At 43.3% G+C, this 24,333-nt stretch overlaps 1 protein-coding gene across 1 annotated transcript; it reads left to right on the top strand.

Moving 5' to 3' along the window:
* Positions 1-729: 729 nt before the first annotated feature.
* On the top strand, positions 730-22,362 carry PPP1R10 (protein phosphatase 1 regulatory subunit 10). The gene is made up of 20 exons (XM_044306665.1): positions 730-765; positions 948-1,500; positions 8,922-9,039; positions 9,120-9,206; positions 9,641-9,776; positions 10,399-10,450; positions 10,551-10,628; positions 10,748-10,918; positions 11,012-11,114; positions 12,338-12,447; positions 16,952-17,052; positions 17,134-17,281; positions 17,370-17,519; positions 17,819-18,065; positions 18,196-18,271; positions 18,991-19,179; positions 19,324-19,450; positions 20,095-20,220; positions 20,460-20,792; positions 21,122-22,362. The coding sequence occupies exons 3-20, from the start codon at positions 8,933-8,935 to the stop codon at positions 21,226-21,228; spliced, it is 2,448 nt and encodes an 815-aa protein (XP_044162600.1). The 5' UTR covers positions 730-765; positions 948-1,500; positions 8,922-8,932; the 3' UTR covers positions 21,229-22,362.
* The last annotated feature ends 1,971 nt before the right edge of the window (positions 22,363-24,333 follow it).

Below are 24,333 nucleotides of genomic sequence, written 5' to 3'. Positions count from 1 at the left end.
AGGCGGTGAAGAGTTGCTGCTATTGTATCAACTTTATTCACACTGTCTGTGGACACTGTTCGTTTTAGAGTGTAACGCAGCATCCGGGTTTCAAATGACGGCTGTTTCTTCCGTAATAATGCTTCTTTAGGGATATGTATAAAAAACAGAAAGAAGTTAGAAGGCTTTTTATTCGAGCTCATAGACGTATGAAACTTACAGAACACGTGAGTTTTTTTTCAGTTGGACTACAACAGGCGCCATCTTTCTGAAGACTGGCCCTGTATTTGCATGGGCGGTGACTCACGCAAAATGGCTGCCAGCTGTGAGGGTTTTTACAAAACGACAGCCCGCGCTCTAGTGAAGCTGCCCAGTCATCACAAGCTAAGGGCGTTAACGCTATTACGTCATCTCGCCTAAGAGTTGCTTCATACAGCATAAATACCGATATTTTAGCTCGGTAAACCGCCGCCTTATCGCGGTTTGGTCCGCTTAAAGGAAGACGGACACTAATCTATTCGGTTGTTCGGGTGTTAAACCGTTAGAAGCTGTTTTAACGTCGAGGTAAAATCCGTGGGCGGGTCACGCGCCTCGGCGGGTAAACGGCCTGTCATTGGTCGGCCGCGCGACGTCACCGGTCGCTAACCGCTCTTATAATCTGCCTGCACCTTCTAGCCAATCGCGCTCCTCATTTCGACTCTCGTCTTTCTCCGCCCCCTCCTGACGGGCCGAGCCTATATAAAGGAGAATGCGTCACGCCTCCGCCATTCCAGGCTTCGTCGTCAGGTATGTAGGGTCTAGGTGCTGTTAGCGTTACTGGCAAAATTCCCCTCCCCCTCATAGTGTCCTTCGTCTCCGACCAGCCGCCATTTCGTGTCCTTCCTTGTTTGTTCAGACGCCATTATCTGCTGCTGTTCCCTTTGCTTTGCCTTGTACTCAACCCATTTTCTCTTATTTTTTTTTCACAGGTCTTCACGAATATTCTGGCTTTTCTACGTCTTCACCATGATTATGGATGACAGTTAAAGATTAATAACTTAAAGAGCCTGAAGCTTCTCTCCCCTTTCCCCACATTTTTGGAGTCTGAAGATCAAACTGCTCAAGAAAGCCTCTGCCTACGACTTAACACTTTTTCACCCCTTCCTTTCCCGTAAAAAGACGAAAACTACCACCGTAATCCACCATAGGGCGGTTTAGTCTATAGAGTAACAGTGGTAATAAATGCTAGTCACCCGTCTTTCCATGTGAAAGATAACCCCCTCCCTCCCATGTCCCTTATAGCTGTTTTTTGAACGATTTCTTTAAATATTGGATATTTTCCAGTGCCTCGACATTGATACGCCCTTTCTAAAATGGCCACCGCAGCTTTTTCCATGTGGTCATAAACCAGAGGCACGTTGTAAGGGTACTTAACCCACTTCCCCTCCCTCCCTACCCCCCCCCCTCATTTTTTTTTCGCCCTTCCTCTTTTTATTTTAGCCCAATACCTACGTACGAAGCACAGGAGGAGAGTTTTGGATAGTAAGTGTTGCTTTTTTCGACCAACCTTGGAAAACCAACTTGTAATATAGACCTGTAGATCCTACCCACTCGAAAGATCTAGATCTTCCCCTTCAAAAAAAAAAACATAAAAAAAGCCCACGCTTTGACCTTCCCATGCTTTTTTATGGACTCTAGAAATGACGGCACAGTCTGAATCCTTGAGGCAAGACGAAAGCTGCAGAGAACTTATTGAACCCCCTAATATATTTTTTTTCTCTCGTGACTACGCCATTACATGTCTCTATAATTTTGGCATGCCTATTCACCTCATACAGTCCAGCTGGCGAAATACATAGAAGATGTATAGTAATAGAGGTTGGATAAGCGGGCGTTTATGAGCCGCAGACATCTAGAAATGAGCTCCCACACGAGAGATGATGTTGGGAGCGGTGGTCAGGAAAAGCTTCATCTCTGTGTGGGAGACCCGAGGAGGCAGAAAGGGAACGATAATAGGCTTTTTCCTCGCCCTCCCTTTCCCCCCCTGGATGAGAACACGAAAGATCCATGAGCAATCTGTACATAAAGATTGCAGGGAGAGACGATGCAGAAATGAACCCCGATGGCAAATTTCAAGATATTATCCCTCCCCTGACCAGGGCCATAAATCAAAAGGGACCCTATAAACTCTATGGATACGCTTCTATATTTTTCGACTTCCGTCTGGGGCTCTACATCCGTATTACTGTTGTTTTGTGTCCGTGAGGAATTAATATTTACACAGCAGCGGGTCCCAATTATATAGAGATATCATTATAATTTTTTTATACCTTCTATGGCAGCTGAGCCAAAAAAAGAGACCTAAGAGAATTGCATGCAATCTAGCAATAAAGATTGCCACGCTATAATCCCTCCGAGCAGCAGTGCAGCGCAGGATATATTCCAATTATGACTGTGTCTTAGGCCGTGTGACATAGGGACGGACGCTTGTCTTTCTGTGGCATTTTATTTAAATTTTTTAGACATGCTTGGCATTTCATACCTATCCATTTCGTCTTAAAGATTACAACACACTTCATCTTAGCTATCCATTTTATGACTTTATTATGATGTGTATTATACGGCATATAGTTTTGTATTTGTTTGCAGAAAAAGGTGGCAATGCAAGATTTTAAGCTCTCATTTTTTTTTTATATAGATTTTATTTTTACGTGTATTGCAATTTTTTACTTTTTTTTTTTTGCCTTCTGCTAATCTCGAGCTTTTAGATAGATTTTTATATATATATATATTTTTTTTCCCACCCAAGATGGCTGCCCAGCTTGTTGTTTTCAATTCTCAAAGCTCCAACAGCAAAATGGCTTCCTGCTTCTCCTTTGTTGTCAGCTCGGGCGGACAGGGGGTTGTACTGCAGTGGGGGTTGGCCTCCGGATCAGCCCCTGGGAACGCCCTTGTTTCGTTAACAATTGCCATCTCCTCGTGATGATAAAGGAGGGGGGGGAGAGAAGAGGCTAGACGGTGAAGGTGTTTGGTCTCCCCCGACCAGCATTTTATACCGTAAACTAGTGTACAATAGGACCGCAGATCATATAGAAAATATATAATGGGTCATTTGCCACAGACTTATGTGTTTATACAGTATCCTGTGAACATATTGATAATCTATTGCCTTTTTATGACACATGTGCTTAACTTGTTCTTTTCTGCTTCGATCCCTACTAATGCCATTGTATTCTGTTGTAGCCGATACAATAGGTTTTTGTAAGACAGATGGATTTATTTTTTACCAGTAAGCTCATTTTATACGTTTTTTTTATATATATTTTTTATCGTGGGTTTTTCACCTCCCAGGTATGTCTTAAAACTTACATATTACTCTAAAAAACACAGCAAAAGAGGCATGAAAATGCAGTCAGGTTGCGGTTTTCGATGCTCAGTCAGTACAATATTTTTAGTTCTGTAGGGAACAACCAAAGCCTTTACTGTGTTTAGTTACCGATCTTACGTTATTTTTTTATTTTTATTTTTTCTATTGTAGTTTTGGTATTGCACAGTTTACTTTGTTAGCAACCATTTTTTATTAATAACTACCGGTATATTTTTGTGCACAGCAATCTTTACATTATTTTGTTGCCTTTCCGATGTTCATGTGATGCTGCTTGGTGTGATGGATTCTTCCTTTATGGAGAGAAGTCATATACTGATTCCTATCCAGCACGGATTCTGCTTCGCATCTGGCACTCGATCGTGAGCATTTGATGTTCTCTCAGATGTTAATATGATTGACCTTGGTCGTCATCTAGGGGTTTGGGGGGGGGGGGTAGTTCACAAAAAATACACACATTTTGCACGTCTCTAAAAATTGTACATTTAAATATTTTTTTTTTTGTAGTAGATACTTAGCATAAAGGTGACTTGGCTAACCAAATTTGCCAGGGAGTCTTTTTTTTTTTTTTTTTTTTTTTTTACATTTTATTTATTTTTTATTACTTTTATTTATTTTTTAATATATTTTGTTCCTACTTTTTATATCAGCATGTAGGGTAGGTTTTACCTGTCAGATTTCTTGCCCTAAGTGTGACCAGGAAAAAAGAAGGTGAGTAACACGCAGCCGGCGCTAACAGTTTTGCTGTTGTGGCGGCCGTGTGAATGCTTTTAGCGCAGAGGCCACTCTTAACGCTTTCGTCATTGCATGTAATGAATGGAATAGAGGATGATCCTGCAGATGGCTCCGGCTCAAGTGTTGGTAAGATACTACAAGTACCAGTGTGTCCGTGCGTATGTATATACATATGGATGCGTGGGTGTGTGTGTCTACTATATATATATTCTCCAATCTCTTATAACTAGGGTCAGCAACCTCCGGCACTCCAGCCGTTGTGAAACCACAACTCCCAGCATGCATATTTGTTCAGCTCTTCTCAGAAATCCCATAAAAGAAGAATGCAGCATGCTGGGAGTTGCAGTTTCACAACAGCTGGAGTGCCGACGGCAGCTCATACCTATGGCTTATGAGACAGGTGTGTACTGTCCGCATGTTGGTTGTGTGTCCCTATTTGCCCCCCCCCCCGACACAGCGCCGCTCCAGGTCATGCGTTGTGCCTCCATTCAATGAAATAGCGCAAAGCCAGTCTCGGCCCGTTGACCTTGTATTGTAAAAAGAAGAAAAAAGCCTGCTACAGTGTCAGAGAAAAATCTGTGATTTTTAAAGGGAACCTGTCACGGGGATTTTGTGCATAGAGCTGTGGACATGGGTTGCTAGATGGCCGCTAGCACATCCGCAATACCCAGTCCCCATAGCTCTGTGTGCTTTTATTGTGGGGGGGGGGGGAGACGATTTGATACATATGCAAATGAACCTGAGATGAGTCCTGTACGTGACTCATCTCAGGGACAGGACTCATCGCAAGTTAATTTGCATATATATCAAATCTTTTTTTTTTTTTTTTTGCACAATAAAAGCACACAGAGCTATGGGGACTGGGTATTGCGGATGTCCTAGTGGCCATCTAGCAACCCATGTCCTCAGCTCTATACACAAAATCCTGGTGACAGGTTCCCTTTAAATACTCTCATGTCAAGGACAAAAGTTTAACAGGAGATACCTTTATTGAGTAAAGAGAATAACTATGGTGCACTGGCGAACTTTCCGAAAATAAGGGGCCCCTTCATCAGGTAAGTTTACAGTCTACCCAAGTGCAACATGTAAGACCGCTTTCACACAGTCAGTGATTAGGAGCCAAAACCAGGAGCGGAGCCGATAGACGTGAGCTTTGGACTGTGTAATGTCTCTCCGGCCACTTTCACACAGACACTGTACAGTTGCCCGGTAAAGGGGCCCTTGTGCTCAGAAAGCATGCCGATATACTGTAAGCTTCCTGGTTTCCCAATAGAGGTATCGCTTCTATTATACTTTTGACTTTTTGGACAGAAAAGTGATTAAAATCATGATTATATTTTTTTTTCTGTTTTACACGGTAACGCGCTATTTTACTGTACGGCATTTCTAATCTCATGCAAGCCCTCGAATGTATGGTGTGTGTGTGGGCAAGCGGCTCGTGTGCTGATATTGTGTGAATGCATTTACTTGTTAAAGGGGTTTTACATTGGGTAAAGGATAACTGTTAGGACCCCCACAAATTATGGAAATGGAGGACCCGTTTCCCCTGTTTGACTGATGCACACCACCACTCAAAATCTGTGGGACTGCCGGACATGGTTGTGATCCCAGTGGTCGGTGCCCCACCAATCCAACAGTTGGGGTCCATTCCCGTGCAACATAAAAGGCTATGGCTATGTGGCGACCTTTTATATAATGTATTTCAGTGGTCTGTCAGTATGACATGGTACGACACAGTAGTCGCTGAAAAATCGGACTTTTTTGCAAGTGTCGCAACACAGCAGGTAGCATGTCCCATAGCAACACCATTGAAATCCATTCCATGAATTCACGTAGCCAGACCCTTATCCCCCTACACTGTGGATAAGGGGTAACTTGAAACTGGAGGGCCCCTTTGCCATAAGCTGACATGGTGCACTTAGGTTGCATCAGTTTTAAGCAATCTCAGTGTAAATGCACGTTTGTTTTTGTCGCAATGGCAAATCCCAAATGGTTACATGGGGTGATAAAAAAAAGATTGGGATAAAAGGCGAGATCTGTTTGTCAATGCCCATTTACACTGGCAGGTGATCGGGCCAATGACCGCTTTTCCTGATCATTGCCCCAGGAATCAGCCGGGAAATGAGCAAACACTCGTTAGTGGTTGATTGCATCTCTCATGCAGACATAAGGCTGGGGGCGACAGGTGTAGCAGAAAATGAATAGGGTTGCAGAGCGACTCACACATTTCGGGCGACCACAGAATCGCTGGATATTTTTTGTGGTTACGTTCATTTCTATGGCCCTAGCCTATGAGCCACTGTCTGCAGTGTCTCTCACATACAGGATGTGCTGACCCTGTGTGCGCCCTGACAGTTGTTCAGTCACAGGCGCAGTGAAGATTCCTCCATGTTATGGAGCCAGACCAGTGCTGACTCCTTCCATCTGCCAGCATGGCCCTTTACCCTGAGTGTATGTGTGTGCAGCTCCGTCTGTGCGGGGAAATCATCCAGGAACAGCCTCAGTGTGAAAGGGGACTTTAATCCATCATTACAAAGTCTCTGTCGCCCCCTACCAGACAGCAGGGGAAAGACCATGTCTACATGTATTATGCAAGGACTGTAACAGCCAGATCTCTGCCTCTAGGCACCTTCTCTGTCCGTCTGCAGGAGGGTCTCGCTGGCTTAACTTTCAGGAGTAGAAAAATTTTTTTTTTTTTGTACTCATCCTATTCCTCAGTTCATACATTTGCCGATAAGGATGTAAACCAGAGTTTTTCTTCGTCGTTTCTACCACCATAAGTGCATAACGGCGTCCTGATTTTTTGTACTCATCCTATTCCTCAGTTCATACATTTGCCGATAAGGATGTAAACCAGAGTTTTTCTTTGTCGTTTCTACTACCATAAGTGCATAACAGCGTCCTGATGTTCTCTGCAGCTTTACAAACGACTTGCCTCGACCTAAGTTATGACTGTGACCCATTCCCAGCGTCTAGCATGATGATCTCCATACTGAGTGTAATGATAGGAATCTATAACATCTGCCATTGGGAATTTTGCTTTCAAGGATATCCTGCTTCTCCTTAAGCTTCGGGGCTTGTTCACGTTTCAGCTCTTTTTCTTTTTTTCCCCCCAAAATTGGGACCGGATCCAACTCTTCTAACAGGAGATGAACGCCTCTCATGCCTTTTCATTATTGTCTCACTTTATTTTGGTTAAAAGAAGACAACGTGGAGCTGAGATGAACAAGCCCTGGGACAGTTAAAAGGGGGAAGGAGCCCTTGGAAGGAAATCGGTTTCCCATCCCGGTTTTCCTTCAGCCAGCGATTAAACGTCATTATAAGGACTGAGATGATAAACATCTGTTCTGTTCTCGCGTGCATGCTTATCAGCTTATATACAAATCTATATTGTAATGACTGGTGGAAATTCTATATCGGGTTAGCTAATGGTGTGGGTACGAGCCACGCTCGCAATCTGTGCCATTAAATTACAAAAAAAAAGTATTAGGGCTCTTTCACACGAGCAGATCCTGTGCGTGGAATCCGCTGCGTGAAAGAGCCAAGCCACACTCCGGACAGCAGAGACACAGAGCATTAACATGACTGATAATGCTCCGTGCCCCTCTGTGACCTTTTTACTACAAAATGTCGGTGACAACTTCATCTCACTGGGATCGCAGAGAGGCACGGAGCATTATCAGTCATGTTAGTGCTCTGTGTCTCTGCTGTCCGGAGCGGGGCTTGGCTCTCTTTCACGCAGCGGATTCCACGCACGGCATCCACTCGTGTGAAAGAGCCCTTACAGAGCTAGTGGCACAATAGTGCAGGAAGATGTGAGGCTCAGGTGCTGCTGGTGTATGTAGGTAGGGGCATATATGTTGTAGACTTTAATGGACAAACCCCCATGTAGCCCCAAATGTACTGAAACACAAAATACACATAAGCGCAGGATATGACTTTTCATGGCAGATGTATGCAGCTTCATGGCAGTTGCCTATTTCCATCAATACATTAGGTGAGAACATAAACATTGAACCCAATGTGACCTCCGGCTTAGGGGACATTCACACGACTATATGTATTTTGTAATCCGCAAAGTAGGGGTGCAGTCCGTGTTGCATCCGTTTTTTTGTAGGGCCATTGAGTTCATAGGGTCCTTAAGCCACAGCCAAGAATAGGACCTGTTCTAACCTTTGCGGAAAGCGCACAGAAGAGATATACATACGGCTGTGTGAATGTACCCCTACTCCTACACTACCAGCCTTACATATTATTCTATGTCTAGGGATATAGATTTATGGCCCAATGGCAGCACGATAACAATCAGTGTTCTGGTTGGCATAAATGGGTCAGGCTATAGATATCTGTTCCATAAAATGTGCCACCATTGTTCTTATCTATGATCTGCCATTATCAGGCTCCTCTACATGATCAAATTGGTTCTCTGTCCATGAGCCATAGCCTTTCATGCTAAGGACATGATCTGATCCTGTCATGAGATCGGGAAAACCCTCGAAAGTCTATCCTGTTCTTGGGGGCCAAGATCTGGGCCCATCGTTTGCTCTACACATGTGTTGCTTCCATGTGCATGAGCTGTTTAACATTCAAAAAGTTTCTCATATTCGCCCCAAGTCATTACCGTTACCCTGATGTCCTAAAGTGACCTCCAACACATCAGTAAATGTAGGGCAGCCTTTTTATATTTCCTGCTAGGAACACTAAAACCAAGTGGGGTCCAAGCTCAGTTCCTGGCCACCTCCTAAGAATCTATCACATGCTACTTTCAGGAACCTCCTTACTATATGTCCATGATGAAAGCCGACTTGTAAATTAATGACCCATTTTCTCACTGTTTTCCTAGCAACTAACAATATGGGGTCTGGACCTATAGACCCCCTCGAGCTCCTGAAGGGGCTAGACAGTATCCTTGGTCAAGAAGGAGAAGCGAAAGCTGTTGATGCAATGGCCAAAATTTTCAAGTAGGTGTATCTAGGTGTTAAGATCACTACTTCAGTCTGGGGTCACTTCAGTCTCTAACATTTCCAAATGTTTTCCTCAGCTTAATGAAAGAGTCTAAAAAGCTGGTGAGCCGCTGTATCTACCTTAACATTGTCCTCCAGACGCAAGCCCCAGAAATTCTCTCCAAGTAAGTGACTTTTTTTTTTTTTTTTTTGGTCATGTCATGTTTTCAGGCAAAAAATAACCACTGCATCAAACGTTTACATGTAATTCAATCACATAATGGTTCATTATAACAATAGTTCATGATCACCTTCTAAGGGTATGTTCAGGTGGAGGATTTTGGGCCTGGATTTGGTGCCGAAAACCGGCCCGAATCTGAGGCTGCCTTTTTTTTTATATATATATATATATCATACTAAATCTCCAGGCATCCATATTGGCTCCTCTGGGGTGAAATTTAGCAGGCGAACTTCAGTATTCTCACACGAATTGCCGTGTAAATTAGTTTAAGTATTTTACCATTGAAACAAATAATATTGTAATTCTAGCCAAGAATCAGAGGAGGGGATAGACTTGGACCTGTGAAAATCAACATTTTGTTTGATGTTTGACTTTCAGGTTTATTCGTGTCGGTGGCTACAAGCTGCTGAATAACTGGCTGACCTATGCCCGCACCAATAACAACAGCCCACTGCTCCACCAGATTCTCCTTACACTGCAGCACTTACCTCTGACCGTGGACCACCTGAAGCTGGTAAAGAAACGCTCATCACTTGCATAGTTACCGTATGACCAATTATTTTCACATAAACTTCCAGAAGTCTCCATTCATGCTGCAGCCAGAGTCCCGTTCAGATGTTTGGAACAGACTTTTCTAGAAAAAATCTGCAGTGTCAGAAAATGTATTATTTTAGAGGTAGTTTAAACAAACACCTGGGACCCCCACTGATCAGCTGTTTGAAAAGGCAACTGCGCTCACCGCATTCCTGCGGCCTTCTCACTGTTTTGCCTAGGCCATGTGAGGTCACGTTCATCGGTTATATGGCCTAGGCACAGCTCATTCCCATTGAAGTGAATGGGACTGCACTGCAATACCAAGCTCAGCCACTATACGGCGCTGTGCTCGGTGAGCAGAGAGAACGCCGCCCCACGACTGCGAGCGCCTTTCTCAAACAGCTGATTGGTGGGGGTTCCAGGTGTTGAACCCTCACAGATCAGATACTGATGACCTATCTTGTGGATAAAAATATCTCAGAAAAACCCTTTATGGTGGAATTCCACTTTATGCATGTCTCTAATGTTTAGGGACACAATAAACACTGAATATTCTGTAGAGATTTTAAATTCTCAAATACTTCTCTGTTGTATCTCCACAGAACAACACAGCAAAACTAGTCAAGCAGCTCAGCAAAACCAGCGAGGATGAAGGTATTCTAATGTGAACCTACTCATGTGCTGCAGTCAGCCGTATGGCGTATTGTTAAAGGAAGTAAAGCTAAATGTTTTTCTTCATTTCATTTTCTTCCAGAGCTTCGGAAGTTAGCAGGGGTTTTGGTCGGTGACTGGATGAATGTTATCCGAACTCAGAGCAACCTCATACCTCCAGGTATGATGAAATGGCTTTCTGCTTCTCAAGAAAGGCTATGATTATATGACCTGAGAATCCAGTCAACCCTCACCTTACTTTATTTGTATTTTTTTATTTTTTTTATTTTACACTAATAGAAAAGGAAAAAAAGAAAAAGAAAGAAGATACAAAATTGCGATCGCCCATTGCTGATAGGAGCGCAGAGGCTAAAACTGAATCTAAAGTTGAGGATCAAGGTGACAAGAAGAAAGAAAAACCAAAAACCCTACGCACTACAGCCCCAAGTCATGCAAAATTCCGATCTACTGGTGAGTGGCGTCACTATGAGCATTTCAGTTTTTCTCTCAAATAACTACATTGATTTGATGGGTTACTTATTTTTTATCTTCCTTCATCTGCAGGTCTTGAACTTGAAGCCCAGTCTCCTGTCCCCAGCAAGAAACCAACAGTTGTTCCAGTTATATCTGAAAAATACTTGAAACCAGTCCCAGTAAAGAGGCAGGGGTGAGCAAGCTGATTGCTTTGGTGATATGCTGCCTGCGCATAATGGAAGTGGCCTGTAAATGTTAGGCTAGGGTGCTGGATTCCACACTGCAAACACAGTAGAATATATAATAATTTTTTTGTATTTCAAATGTTTTTATTCCAGGTTGACATATTTAAAGGGTACATACAGTGCAGGATGATAGGTGGTGTTGTACATAATTTTGTTCAATAACGTCATCAATAAAAGTCCCAAATCAGAATGAAATATTGATGTTACTACGCCAACCTTCCAATACTATAGTTGGTTTTTCAAGAAGAAAGGGAAGTGAAGGGGGAAGAGGAAAGGGCAAGGAGTATTAGGAACATCAAGGGAAGAAAAAGGGAGTGCATGGGGTTAGTAACGCAACTTAGAAACAATAACTTTGCAAACCGGAGGGTAGGCAGAACACAACAAAAGCCCAACATAATCACCTCCCCTCCACATTTGGTACAGTACAAATTTAGGCAGGCACCCGAGGACCCCCAGTGAGCCATGTCTCAGAGATTGGCGGATCACCTAATATAACAGGCATCGGAAATATGGGAGGGGAGGGGGGGTTAAATGTCATGCACATCTAGCAGCAAAACACGCATGCACAGATTTTCAAAGCTGCATTACGTCAGTTATCTGCAGATTTTCACCGGTTGGTAGGTCATCAATATAAATTCCCGGATAACCCCCTTAAGGTTCTTATATGCATTAGATAAATGTTGAACAAACTGGCTGACCATCTAACAGAGTGTGTCCAGCCTGTCCTCCAACTGCACATGTCAGCGGGAGAGAAGGTTTGGGCATGTTAGATTTCAACGTACCCAATCATTTGTTCTCACAGGACAAAAAAGCTGCCAGAGGCTTATTTCCCTCTTCTCTATGAAAACACATGCATGCTCGCCTGAACCAAGTGTGCATGGAAGGGTTAGGAGCAATAGCTGTCAGCTGAGCAAGCCTTTAACAAACAGCTATCTTGTGTATTTGACCAGCTTTATTCAGCATACAAAACACTAGGTGTCATGTCTGTATATTAAAGCGCAGCTGAGATGTATCCTGCGCTGCTCAGAGCTTTTAGTCCTCCGACCTTACAGAACAGGGTGTGTGCTCCATTATAGTAGGGTTCTACTCTAGAGGTAATTCATATAGCTGCTTCCTACCGCCCATGGCTTTCTGATGGTCTGTTTAACTTACTCATGTATTGTCCCACCAGATCGATACCCTCTACTGCTGATGCTGCTCCTGCCGAGAAAAAGTATAAACCTCTTAATACTACGCCAAATGCTGCCAAAGAAATCAAAGTCAAGATCATTCCTCCTCAGCGTATGTATTTATTTATTTTATGCACTTATATAGCGCTACTATATTCCGCAGCGCTTTACAGACATTAGCATCCAACTGTCCCCAATGGTGCTCATAATCTAAGGTCCCTATCGGTATGTCTTTGGAGTGTGGGAGGAAACCGGAGAACCCGGAGGAAACCCATGCAAACATGGGGAGAACATACATGTATCAAGCCTTTCATACATTTCTGCCTATCGACTGCAGTTTTACTATTTGTGCTTTTCCATTTCCCAGATCCGTAGTTCTCGATCAGTAATTTCCTTGTGCTTTTGTTTGTACCCCATATTTATTTAAATGCTTTATACTTTCTAGCAGTAATTTTCCGTTCCTTGCTGCTTTACCCTTAACCACCTCCCGACCGCCTAACGCGCCGATGCGTCCGGGAGGTGGTTGATTTATTCCTCCTGGACGCATCGGCGCGTCATCTCGCGAGACGCGAGATTTCCTGTGAACGCGCGCACACAGGCGCGCGCTCACAGGAACAGAAGGTAAGCGAGTGGATCTCCAGCCTGCCAGCGGCGATCGCTCGCTGGCAGGCTGGAGATCCGAATTTTTTAACCCCTAACAGGTATATTAGACGCTGTTTTCATAACAGCGTCTAATATACCTCCTACCTGGTCCTCTGGTGGCCCCTTTTGTTAGGATCGACCACCAGAGGACTCAGGTAGGTCAGTACAGTCCCACCAAACACCACACTACACCCCCCCCCCCCCCTCCCCGTCACTTATTAACCCCTTATAAACCCCTGATCACCCCATATAAACTCCCTGATCACCCCCCTGTCATTGATCACCGCCCTGTCATTGATCACCCCCCTGTCAGGCTCCGTTCAGACGTCCGCATGATTTTTACGGATCCGATCCATGTATCCATGGATCCGTAAAAATCATGCGGACGTCTGAATGGAGCCTTACAGGGGGGTGATCACCCATATACACTCCCTGATCACCCCCTGTCATTGATCACCCCCCTGTCAGGCTCCATTCAGACGTCCGCATGATTTTTACGGATCCGATGCATGTATCCATGGATCCGTAAAAATCATGCGGACGTCTGAATGGAGCCTTACAGGGGGGGTGATCAGTGACAGGGGGGTGATCACCCTGATTACCCTGATCACCCCCTGTCATTGATAACCCCCCTGTAAGGCTCCATTCAGACGTCCGCATGCGTTCTGTGGATCCGATCCATGTATCCATGGATCCGTAAAAATCATGCGGACGTCTGAATGGAGCCTTACAGGGGGGGTGATCAGTGACAGGGGGGTGATTACCCTGATCACCCCCTGTCATTGATAACCCCCCTGTAAGGCTCCATTCAGACGTCCGCATGCGTTTTGTGGATCCGATCCATGTATCCATGGATCCGTAAAAAATCATGCGGATGTCTGAATGGAGCCTTACAGGGGGGGTGATCAGTGACAGGGGGGTGATCACCCTGATTACCCTGATCACCCCCTGTCATTGATAACCCCCCTGTAAGGCTCCATTCAGACGTCCGCATGCGTTCTGTGGATCCGATCCATGTATCCATGGATCCGTAAAAAATCATGCGGATGTCTGAATGGAGCCTTACAGGGGGGGTGATCAGTGACAGGGGGGTGATTACCCTGATCACCCCCTGTCATTGATAACCCCCCTGTAAGGCTCCATTCAGACGTCCGCATGCGTTCTGTGGATCCGATCCATGTATCCATGGATCCGTAAAAATCATGCGGACGTCTGAATGGAGCCTTACAGGGGGGGTGATCAGTGACAGGGGGGTGATTACCCTGATCACCCCCTGTCATTGATAACCCCCCTGTAAGGCTCCATTCAGACGTCCGCATGCGTTCTGTGGATCCGATCCATGTATCCATGGATCCGTAAAAAATCATGCGGATGTCTGAATGGAGCCTTACAGGGGGGGTGATCAATGACAGGGGGGTGATCAGGGAGTCTATATGGGTGATCACCCCCCTGTCATTGATCACTCCCCCCCTGGTAAGGCTCCATTCAGCCATTTTTTTTGGCACAAGTTAGCGGAAATTTTTTGTTTTTGTTTTAGTTTTTTCTTACAAAGTCTCATATTCCACTAACTTGTGTCAAAAAATAAAATCTCACATGGACGCACCATACCCCTCACGGAATCCAAATGCGTAAACATTTTTAGACATTTATATTCCAGACTTCTTCTCACGCTTTAGGGCCCCTAAAAAGCCAGGGCAGTATAAATACCCCACATGTGACCCCATTTCGGAAAGAAGACACCCCAAGGTATTCCGTGAGGGGCATATTGAGTCCATGAAAGATTGAAATTTTTGTCCTAAGTTAGCGGAAAGTGAGACTTTGTGAGAAAAAAATCAATATCCGCTAACTTATGCAAAAAAAAAAAAATTCTAGGAACTCGCCAGGCCCCTCATTGAATACCTCGGGGTGTCTTCTTTCCAAAGTGGGGTCACATGTGGGGTATTTATACTGCCCTGGCTTTTTAGGGGCCCGAAAGTGTGAGAAGAAGTCTGGGATCCAAATGTCTAAAAATGCCCTCCTAAAAGGAATTTGGGCCCCTTTGCGCATCTAGGCTGCAAAAAAGTGTCACACATCTGGTATCGCCGTACTCAGGAGAAGTTGGGGAATGTGTTTTGGGGTGTCATTTTACATATACCCATGCTGGGTGAGAGAAATATCTTGGTCAAATGCCAACTTTGTATAAAAAAAATGGGAAAAGTTGTCTTTTGCCAAGATATTTCTCTCACCCAGCATGGGTATATGTAAAATGACCCCCCAAAACACATTCCCCAACTTCTCCTGAGTACGGCGATACCAGATGTGTGACACTTTTTTGCTGCCAAGGTGGGCAAAGGGGCACATATTCCAAAGTGCACCTTTCAGATTTTGCAGGCCATTTTTTACACATTTTGATTTCAAGGTACTTCTTACACATTTGGGCCCCTAAATTGCCAGGGCAGTATAACTACGCCACAAGTGACCCCATTTTGGAAAGAAGACACCCCAAGGTATTCCGTGAGGGGCACGGCGAGTTCCTAGAATCTTTTATTTTTTGTCACAATTTAGCGGAAAATGATGATTTTTCTTTTTTTTTTCTTTTTTCCTTACAAAGTCTCATATTCCACTAACTTGCGACAAAAAATAAAAAATTCTAGGAACTCGCCAGGCCCCTCATTGAATACCTCGGGGTGTCTTCTTTCCAAAGTGGGGTCACATGTGGGGTATTTATACTGCCCTGGCTTTTTAGGGGCCCGAAAGTGTGAGAAGAAGTCTGGGATCCAAATGTCTAAAAATGCCCTCCTAAAAGGAATTTGGGCCCCTTTGCGCATCTAGGCTGCAAAAAAGTGTGACACATCTGGTATCGCCGTACTCAGGAGAAGTTGGGGAATGTGTTTTGGGGTGTCATTTTACATATACCCATGCTGGGTGAGAGAAATATCTTGGTCAAATGCCAACTTTGTATAAAAAAATGGGAAAAGTTGTCTTTTGCCAAGATATTTCTCTCACCCAGCATGGGTATATGTAAAATGACACCCCAAAACACATTCCCCAACTTCTCCTGAGTACGGCGATACCACATGTGTGACACTTTTTTGCTGCCAAGGTGGGCAAAGGGGCACATATTCCAAAGTGCACCTTTCGGATTTCACCGGTCATTTCTTACACATTTTGATTGCAAAGTTCTTCTCACACATTTGGGCCCCTAAATTGCCAGGGCAGTATAACTACCCCACAAGTGACCCCATTTTGGAAAGAAGACACCCCAAGGTATTCTGTGAGGGGCATGGTGAGTTCCTAGAATTTTTTATTTTTTGTCGCAAGTTAGTGGAATATGAGACTTTGTAAGAAAAAAAAAAAAAAAATCATCATCATTTTCCGCTAACTTGTGACAAAAAAATAAAAAGTTCTATGAACTCACTATGCCCATCAGCGAATACCTTAGGGTGTCTACTTTCCGAAATGGGGTCATTTGTGGGGTTTTTCTACTGTTTGGGCATTGTAGAACCTCAGGAAACATGACAGGTGCTCAGAAAATCAGAGCCGTTTCAAAAAGCGGAAATTCACATTTTTGTACCATAGTTTGTAAATGCTATAACTTTTACCCAAACCATTTTTTTTTGCCCAAACATTTTTTTTTTTATCAAAGACATGTAGAACTATAAATTTAGCGAAAAATTTATATATGGATGTCGTTTTTTTTGCTAAATTTCACAGCTGAAAGTGAAAAATGTCATTTTTTTGCAAAAAAAATCGTTACATTTTGATTAATAACAAAAAAAGTAAAAATGTCAGCAGCAATGAAATACCACCAAATGAAAGCTCCATTAGTGAGAAGAAAAGGAGGTAAAATTCATTTGGGTGGTAAGTTGCATGACCGAGCGATAAACGGTGAAAGTAGTGTAGTGCCGAAGTGTAAAAAGTGGCCTGGTCATGAAGGGGGTTTCACCTAGCGGGGCTGAAGTGGTTAAATAACCCATTGCATTATCTATCTCCAGCTATGGAGAGTTTAGGTTTTCTGGATGCACTGAATTCTGCCCCCATTCCTGGAATAAAGATCAAAAAGAAGAAAAAAGCAGTATCTCCAACCAGTAATAAGGTAAGTTTGGTGCAGTTTCATTGCCCTGTTTTTGGTTGATGTACTATCTGTATCTATAGTGTACCACTTTTGTACTTGCAGTCTAGTCCATTTGACAGCAAGTGTCAAGGAGAGACATCCAATGTGAGCAAACCATCTTCTCCTGAACCAGAGCCACCGGCTGAAGGGATGGAAGTGGAGAGACCAGGAACTCCAGTTCCTGCTGTAGAACTTTTGGAGCCCATAGGACGTAAGGCCTTGTTCCACTGAACTCTCGCACTGTTTCTTACGGTTTCATTCTTGCTAGGTCTGTACCTAATCATATATTTTTTTTGTAGCCTCTGCACCTGCATTAACAGAAGTAAAGCCTACTGAACCAGAAGTCCCTCAGCTGACAAAAAAGGGAAAAAAGAGGAAAACTGTCAGCTGGCCAGATGAGAGTCACCTCAGGGAATATTTCTACTTTGAGCTGGATGAAACAGAGAGAGGTATGTTTTAGCATATCAGAATGCTAACTCTTTTCCAATCCACAGGATAGTGTGATCGACTGGGGCGGGGGCTTTGCTATCGTCAGCAGTCCCATAGATTTTGAATGGATGGAGCAGCGGTTTGCATGCTCAGCCGCCACCAGATGGGAACACAGGGCCCCCTCCTTGTTCTTGGTGGGATCCCCGTAGTCAGACCCAGCCCATCTGGTGAACAGATAACTTATCTTTATGGGACAGCTGTGTATGGACTTTCCTGGTCTATCTTGTATTAACTATAATTTCATATATTTCATTTACAGTCAATGTAAATAAGATTAAGGACTTTGGTGAAGCTGCCAAACGGGAAATGCTAATGGACCGCCGTGCTTTCCAAAATGCCCGGAGGCTTAGTCACGATAATATGGAAGAAGCGACGCCTTGGATACTGCCACGGCCACTGATACTTTCAGGATCCCTTGTACAAATGGGCAGCAATAGTACTGAGAAGCATACCCAAGCTGAGCGAGAGATGGGTATTCTGCAGGAGATCTTTCTATCCAAAGAAAGGTATATACATTTCTAGCTGTGTTTTTTCTTCTTTTTTTTTTTTCTTTTTTTTTATATGTTGGCAAAGCAGCCATTATACCCCAGTAGGTGTAAATTACAATTGTAACTTATTTTATTTTACCCACCACAGTGTTCCTGACACACCGCATGAGCCAGACCCAGAGCCTTATGAACCTTCACCTCCAAAGCTCATACCACTGGATGAGGTACATATGTTCTCAGTCACCAGATCCTAACTAATGCTTTCATAGTAATGTGAATCCCTTCTTCGTGGATTCATAGCTAGAACTAGTTTCCAGGTCCTTTGTCAGTTATGAACCAGCAATACATGTGTCTCTATGAAGGTTTTATGTTGGTGTCTTTGACATTCCTATACAGTGGGGCCAGATTGTTCCAAAATAACTGTCGTACGTGCCATGCTCCAAATTTATGGAGTGCATGACAATGGAGTTGTAGCATGCACCTCAGTAATTTGGCACAAGAGTGTGAATTAAAGGGGTATTCCGGTGCCATAATCCTAAATGTAAATGGGGTTGGAGAGGGCAAACAAAACAATCACCCGCAGCTACTCTGGTCCTGCTCTCCTCCACTTCCTGTTCTGGACTACCCACACAGCCAGGAAGTGGAGAGGAACGTAGACCGGAGCATCTGCCGATGATGGGTAAGGTAAATATTCATTTGTTTTTTTTTTGCCCACTCTGAACCCATCTTGATTTAAAAAGTGGCACCCTCTTATGTCAGCCAAGAGGTGGTGTAGGGAAGAGCTTCTAACACATTTAGCGAGGTGTGCCTGTGTGATAAACTTGATGCAGTGCCTGCATGTCTGTTCTAGGATTCGGACAATGTTCATAAATCCATGTAGCTATGTTTTATCACTCTGTACAGTTATGTACTTGTTTATTAATCTGTTTTAATTCTTCCGTAGGATTGTTCCATGGATGATGGGTCATATATTGAACCGATGGATCAGAGCGGGGCTTCTCTATCTCCAGACTTGTCTGGCGGTGCTAAATTGCCTCCTGTGCTTGCTAACCTAATGGGCAGTATGGGTAACACCAAAGCCCAAACTAGTCCCTTGCCTGACACGATGCAGGAGATCTTGACTTCCATAATGGTAAGAGAAAATATTGCATGTGCAATCTTTATATAGTGTGGCTTCTGGGGACACTGAAGCAGTCAACGATCTGTATCCATTATTAATTTGCAGCGCTTTAGTTCATTTTTGATGACCTGTGTTTACTGTATTGTTTTATTTCAGAGTGTCCAGGGTGCTGCTAAGACAGAGGATTTGATGAAACAACCAGATTTCTCTGACAAAATAAAACTGCTGCTTGGATCTCTACAAAGTCAGACACAGAATCAGAACCAGGCACCACCAGGAGCATGTAAGTGGCAGTGAGTTGCATTGGATCAATAAACGTTGGCTTTTTTTTCAGCTTTCCCATCCCAAGGCCTTATGCGCACAACCATAAGCATTTTGTAGTCCGCAAAATACGGAAATGGTCTGTGTGCTTCCCCCCCCCCCCCCCCCAACCCCTTTTTAAAAAAAAATATTTTTTACATTTTTTTATTTTTATTTGAGGACCTATTGACCTTAGTGTTCTGTCTTTTGCAGAACGGTAATAAGGTGATGCGGAAAGCACAGAGAAGTTCCATAGGACATGTTCTTTCTTTTGCGGAAAGCACACTGATGACTTTCATGTGCTTTCCTCATCCGCATAGGATAGAACATGTTCTGTACTTGTCTGCAAAATGTGGACAGCACACAGAGCCACTTCTGTAGTTTGCGGAGCCACGGTTTGTGGACCTCCAAAATACTTATGGTCGTGTGCATGACTTTTTAAACTGTTCTTGGCATAGTCTCAGCTCCTTAGTCCATGCCATCACTATACATATACAGAGCAGGGTAGGAAACGTTAAATCCAATAGTCTCTTACTATCCTAGTCCCTAGAATGGTGGAGAATTTTTCTGTATAAACATAAATTTACATGCAGTTGGACGAACTATCTGTTATTTCTACTCTTATAGCTGGATCAGGAATGGCAGGACCCATGCTGGCAAACAATGGCTTTCCACCAGCAGCACCAAAAAATCTACAGCAGCCACCACCACCTCAGCACTATCCACCCCCTGGGCCTGGTGGTCCATACCCAGGTTTGTTTTCTTTTTCTTTTGTGTTTTTTTTTTTTTTTTAGTTTCATTGCAACTGCTGTATTCAGGTGAAATAGTTGCACGTGTCTGGAACCACTTATGAGTTTTGTTCTCCTTTCTGATTGTCCCATATAATTGTGGTTATCCTACATTTTAAGGATAAAGCCAACCTCCCATTGAAGCTTAATACAATCTTTTGAAATTGTACATCTAAATGACTGAAAATCAAATTTGTTTTATAGGTCCACATGGACCCCCTGGTGGTCCACGGATGATGGGACCACCTCCTCCCCGTGATGGTTACTGGGAGCCTCCACCTAATGACATGCGGGGCGAACATCATGAAAACATGGGAGGAAGAGGTAGAATGAGAGGAGAGAGAGGACACCCTCCTCCTCCATTCCATCGAAACAGAGGTGGAAGAGGAGGTGATCCAGGATACAGAGGGAGAGGTGGAAGAGGAGGTGAGAGGGGGCCTCCTGGTAGAGGAAGAGATGGACCTCATGGAATGGAACACAGAGGTTACGGTGGAGAACACAGGGGTCATGGCGGAGAACACCGAGGACATGGTGGAGGTAAGGCCAGCAACTACTGGAGTGCTTTTGCGCTTTTTCTTTTCTTGGCACTTTTTAAAAGGGTTATTCCCACCTTAGACACTTATAGGATATCCTGCCCCCATGCTGCCAGGTCCAGGTGGAGCATGAAATTAGATGGTTGTATAAACGCACTTTCTTGATTGGAGAGAGCTTGCTTCCGTGCCTGCCCAGTTCTCTATATATTCTCCATGCGGCAACGGCTACAACCCCTGTTCTGGAGATAGGTGTCATTTGCCATAAGTGCCTTAAGGTGGGGGTACCCCCTGATATTTCTGCCCCTTTATACAACATTTTTCTTCTCTTTTCAGATATGTCCCTTCGCCCTGTCTGCCGTCACTTCATGTTGAAAGGAAACTGCCGATATGAAAATGGCTGTGCCTTCTACCATCCAGGCATCAATGGCCCTCCCCTATAGTGACACTTCCCCTCCCCCTCAAAGACCATTTTTTAATCAGTGTTTTCCTGGAAGAAAGCGAACAAGCGACTTGAGAATTTTTTGGATTATTATTATAATTTTTTTTATTATGGCTTCTGTGAGGCCCAAATATCTCCCCCACTAGAAAAGAGCAGATAATTCCACCTGCCTCACATTACCTAAGACTCTACTTGAATGACATTAAAAAGCAAACTAGTACTCCCAAGTACAGGGTGATCTTGGGGATCCTCACCTATTCCGTTGACTCTAGAAACGTTTGACTCTTAAGAGGAACTATCAATGTTGCGGTGGGGGAGATGGCGTGGAGCCCTGGAATGCCACTGCTAAGGAAACAAAGCGAATGTGACTTAAGGAGAAGCGACCTCTCCAATATTTGTGTGTGTTTTGTTGTCCTCACCCCCCTGGTTTCCCGTTTTTCACTTGCACCTTCTATGAGTCTCCGGTTCATTTTTCCATTTCCTCCAGAAATTTTACTTCCCTGTGTTAACACTACAACAGTACTATGTGACTCGGTGTTCCCTTCTAAGAACAAGTATTACACTGACTAAAACCCCCTACACTAATGCGGGAAGACTTGGATCGATATGGACTCCTTTATCGGCATTGAAAACCACTGATTTTTTTTGACCACTTTTTTTTTTAAATATGTATAATTGGTAAATTTCAATGATGCTGAGCATCTGTACAATGTATATAGTGAACATGCTGCTCTGTGTGATGTACAGGGTATCTATATACCGATAATGCTGAGTGTTTATACTGTCGTGGCCTACACGTGAGGAGCTCATCGCTGTCAATCAGTATCCAATGAGAATTTTCCTGTTTCGATACCACTTCAATGCGGTCGTTGTCATTAACCCTTCTGAAACATATTTAAATACAGTATTAACAGGACAAGCTCTGACCTTTGTACCCATTGACATCACAGGATGGGGGAAGGCTCTGAGTCCGATCCTGTAAACTTGTTTTCTGTGAAAACTGTCTGAGGATATATTGTATTTTTTTTAATCGTTCCTTGCTTTTTACGGGCCCCTAGAGGGAGCCCTAACTCCATGGTTTTCATTTTCTTTTGTATACTTTGTAAATAATAAATAAACCCAATGCGAAGGCGGATCGAACGGTATTGGAACAGATCTTATTTCTGAAGTTACAGATTTACAAAGGATAAAAGATGGATCCCCAGTGTGGAGAATCTGCAAGCTGGCGTTAAAGGAATTCTCCTATTTGAACAATCCCTGCTTGTTAAATGGATCACTTGATAATAAGCTGATTACAAAGTGTCCCCCTCCTGGGAACTCTAGGAAACAGCAATTATCTGTTAGGCAACCTGGCTGTGCTTCGGGAAAAATTAGTCCCTGCAGGAGAAAAAAAAAACCTCAGAAGCAAAGATTTCTAACGTTAATCTGTTTTCCCTTAGTCCTACCAGCAGCACAAGAATTAAACATAGGGAGTAACTGAAAATTAACTGCCCTAGAGCTTTCTCCTTTGAGAACCAGCAATTCAATCTGTAATGGTTAAACCATCCCATCAAACGGTGTAAATCTCTGGCACCTAGTGATTTACCACATGGAGTGGATGACACGATCTCAGGAGCTGTGCATGCAACAGCCAGAGTGGGTGTCTATTGTGACGTACAGCTGTCAAGGTGCTCAACTGGCAGGATGAGCGCCAGCTGCAGTTCTGGCAGTTAGGCCCTTCAGATGCTGTTGTCGAAGCATTGTGTCTTGTGAATGTGGGGTGCTGATAGTTGCCTATGTTGACCAGAGACTGATCGACCTCTGGTTCTGCCAGCTACAGAAACTGCTTAGATAGCCACCACAAGTAGTGGCTATTATGCTTACTGTCAGTGTAAGGCCTCATGCACATGACTATCCATTTTGTGGTCTGCAGATCCACAAAACATGCATACCGGCCGTGTTTGCCCTGCGCTTTACTGTTCCGCAGGTCCTGAACTATTCTTGTCTTCAATACGGAAAATAACTAATTCTTACCTTAATGTGGACCGCACACTGTGTGCTGTCCACGTCTTTTGTGGCCCCATAAAAATGAATGGGTCTGCATCGAGTCTGCAAAAAATGCAGATTGGATATGGAAAAGAAAATTGTGCATGGGGCCCAAAACTGACTTGTATGATGCACTGTAATAGAAAAGCAATCAGGATGGTGCAAGTTCCCAAGTGGAACAAAAAAAGTTTAAAAAATAAAAATGTTAAGTGAAAAATGTATTAAAAAAAAATAATTTTATTATGCAAATGGTGTAAAAAATAAAGTATATTAATTTGGCATACTCCTAATCGCATCAGCCAGCAGAATAAAGCTAAGCATATTATTTACCCCATACGGTAGACCCCATAAAATTAAATTTATCAAAAAGTAATTCGTACCAATCTACAACCCATACCACGAAAAACAAGCCCAAAATAAACTGCCTTAAAATAAAAAATGAGGTATGGAATATGGCAACACAGAAAAAATTATTTTGATAGTGATTTTTTTTCTGACCTTGGATGCGTGGAGAACTCTCCTGCTGGTGCTTACTTCACCTAGTAACATGTCAACTCACCCAGCCTATCCTCAGCATTAGGAGGTCCTGTCGGGGATCTAAAGCAAAAGGCTTTATATAAAAGAAGAGATCAAAGAAAAATTTCAAATGATTTTGATCCTCGATGTGGACATATGACACCTCAAAAAGAGTTTGATCGGTTATTTAATTATATTGTGCAATCAGTAAAACAAGGTACAAGCATCTTATGCAAAAATATAAATTATACAATAATTTATATACAATCAATAAATAAAAAAACAATAATAGTAATAATGCAGTACCCAAAATCCGCCACAAGATGGCCCCAACACAAATATCAGCGTATACACAGTACCTCTCAGACATAAGAATATAACACAATCCGTCTTGACCACAATTTTAGATATAAAAACTCAATAGCGTTAATAAAAGATACGAACCCTTGCTCTGCACACAGCTATGACAAATCTCGGATATTGGGTAGTAATATAAATGATCAAGCCTAGTATTGACTATGGAATAAAATTATTCCAATCAAGAGTTTCTTCTGAAAGCAATATT

This window comes from Bufo gargarizans, chromosome 9 (genome assembly GCF_014858855.1).
Source record: "Bufo gargarizans isolate SCDJY-AF-19 chromosome 9, ASM1485885v1, whole genome shotgun sequence".
Taxonomy (NCBI): domain Eukaryota; kingdom Metazoa; phylum Chordata; class Amphibia; order Anura; family Bufonidae; genus Bufo; species Bufo gargarizans.
The sequence above is the reverse complement of the archived record's forward strand: the minus strand, read 5'-3'. Positions and strand labels throughout refer to the sequence as shown.

Bases quoted from the DNA above. Each gene is read 5' to 3' on its own strand.
- PPP1R10 (XM_044306665.1), top strand. From the start codon at position 8,933: ATGGGGTCTGGACCTATAGACCCCCTCGAGCTCCTGAAGGGGCTAGAC. The intron at 10,919-11,011 runs GTGAGTGGCGTC...CTTCATCTGCAG, and splicing joins TGCAAAATTCCGATCTACTG to GTCTTGAACTTGAAGCCCAG. The intron at 17,282-17,369 runs GTAAGGCCTTGT...TTTTTTTTGTAG, and splicing joins ACTTTTGGAGCCCATAGGAC to CCTCTGCACCTGCATTAACA.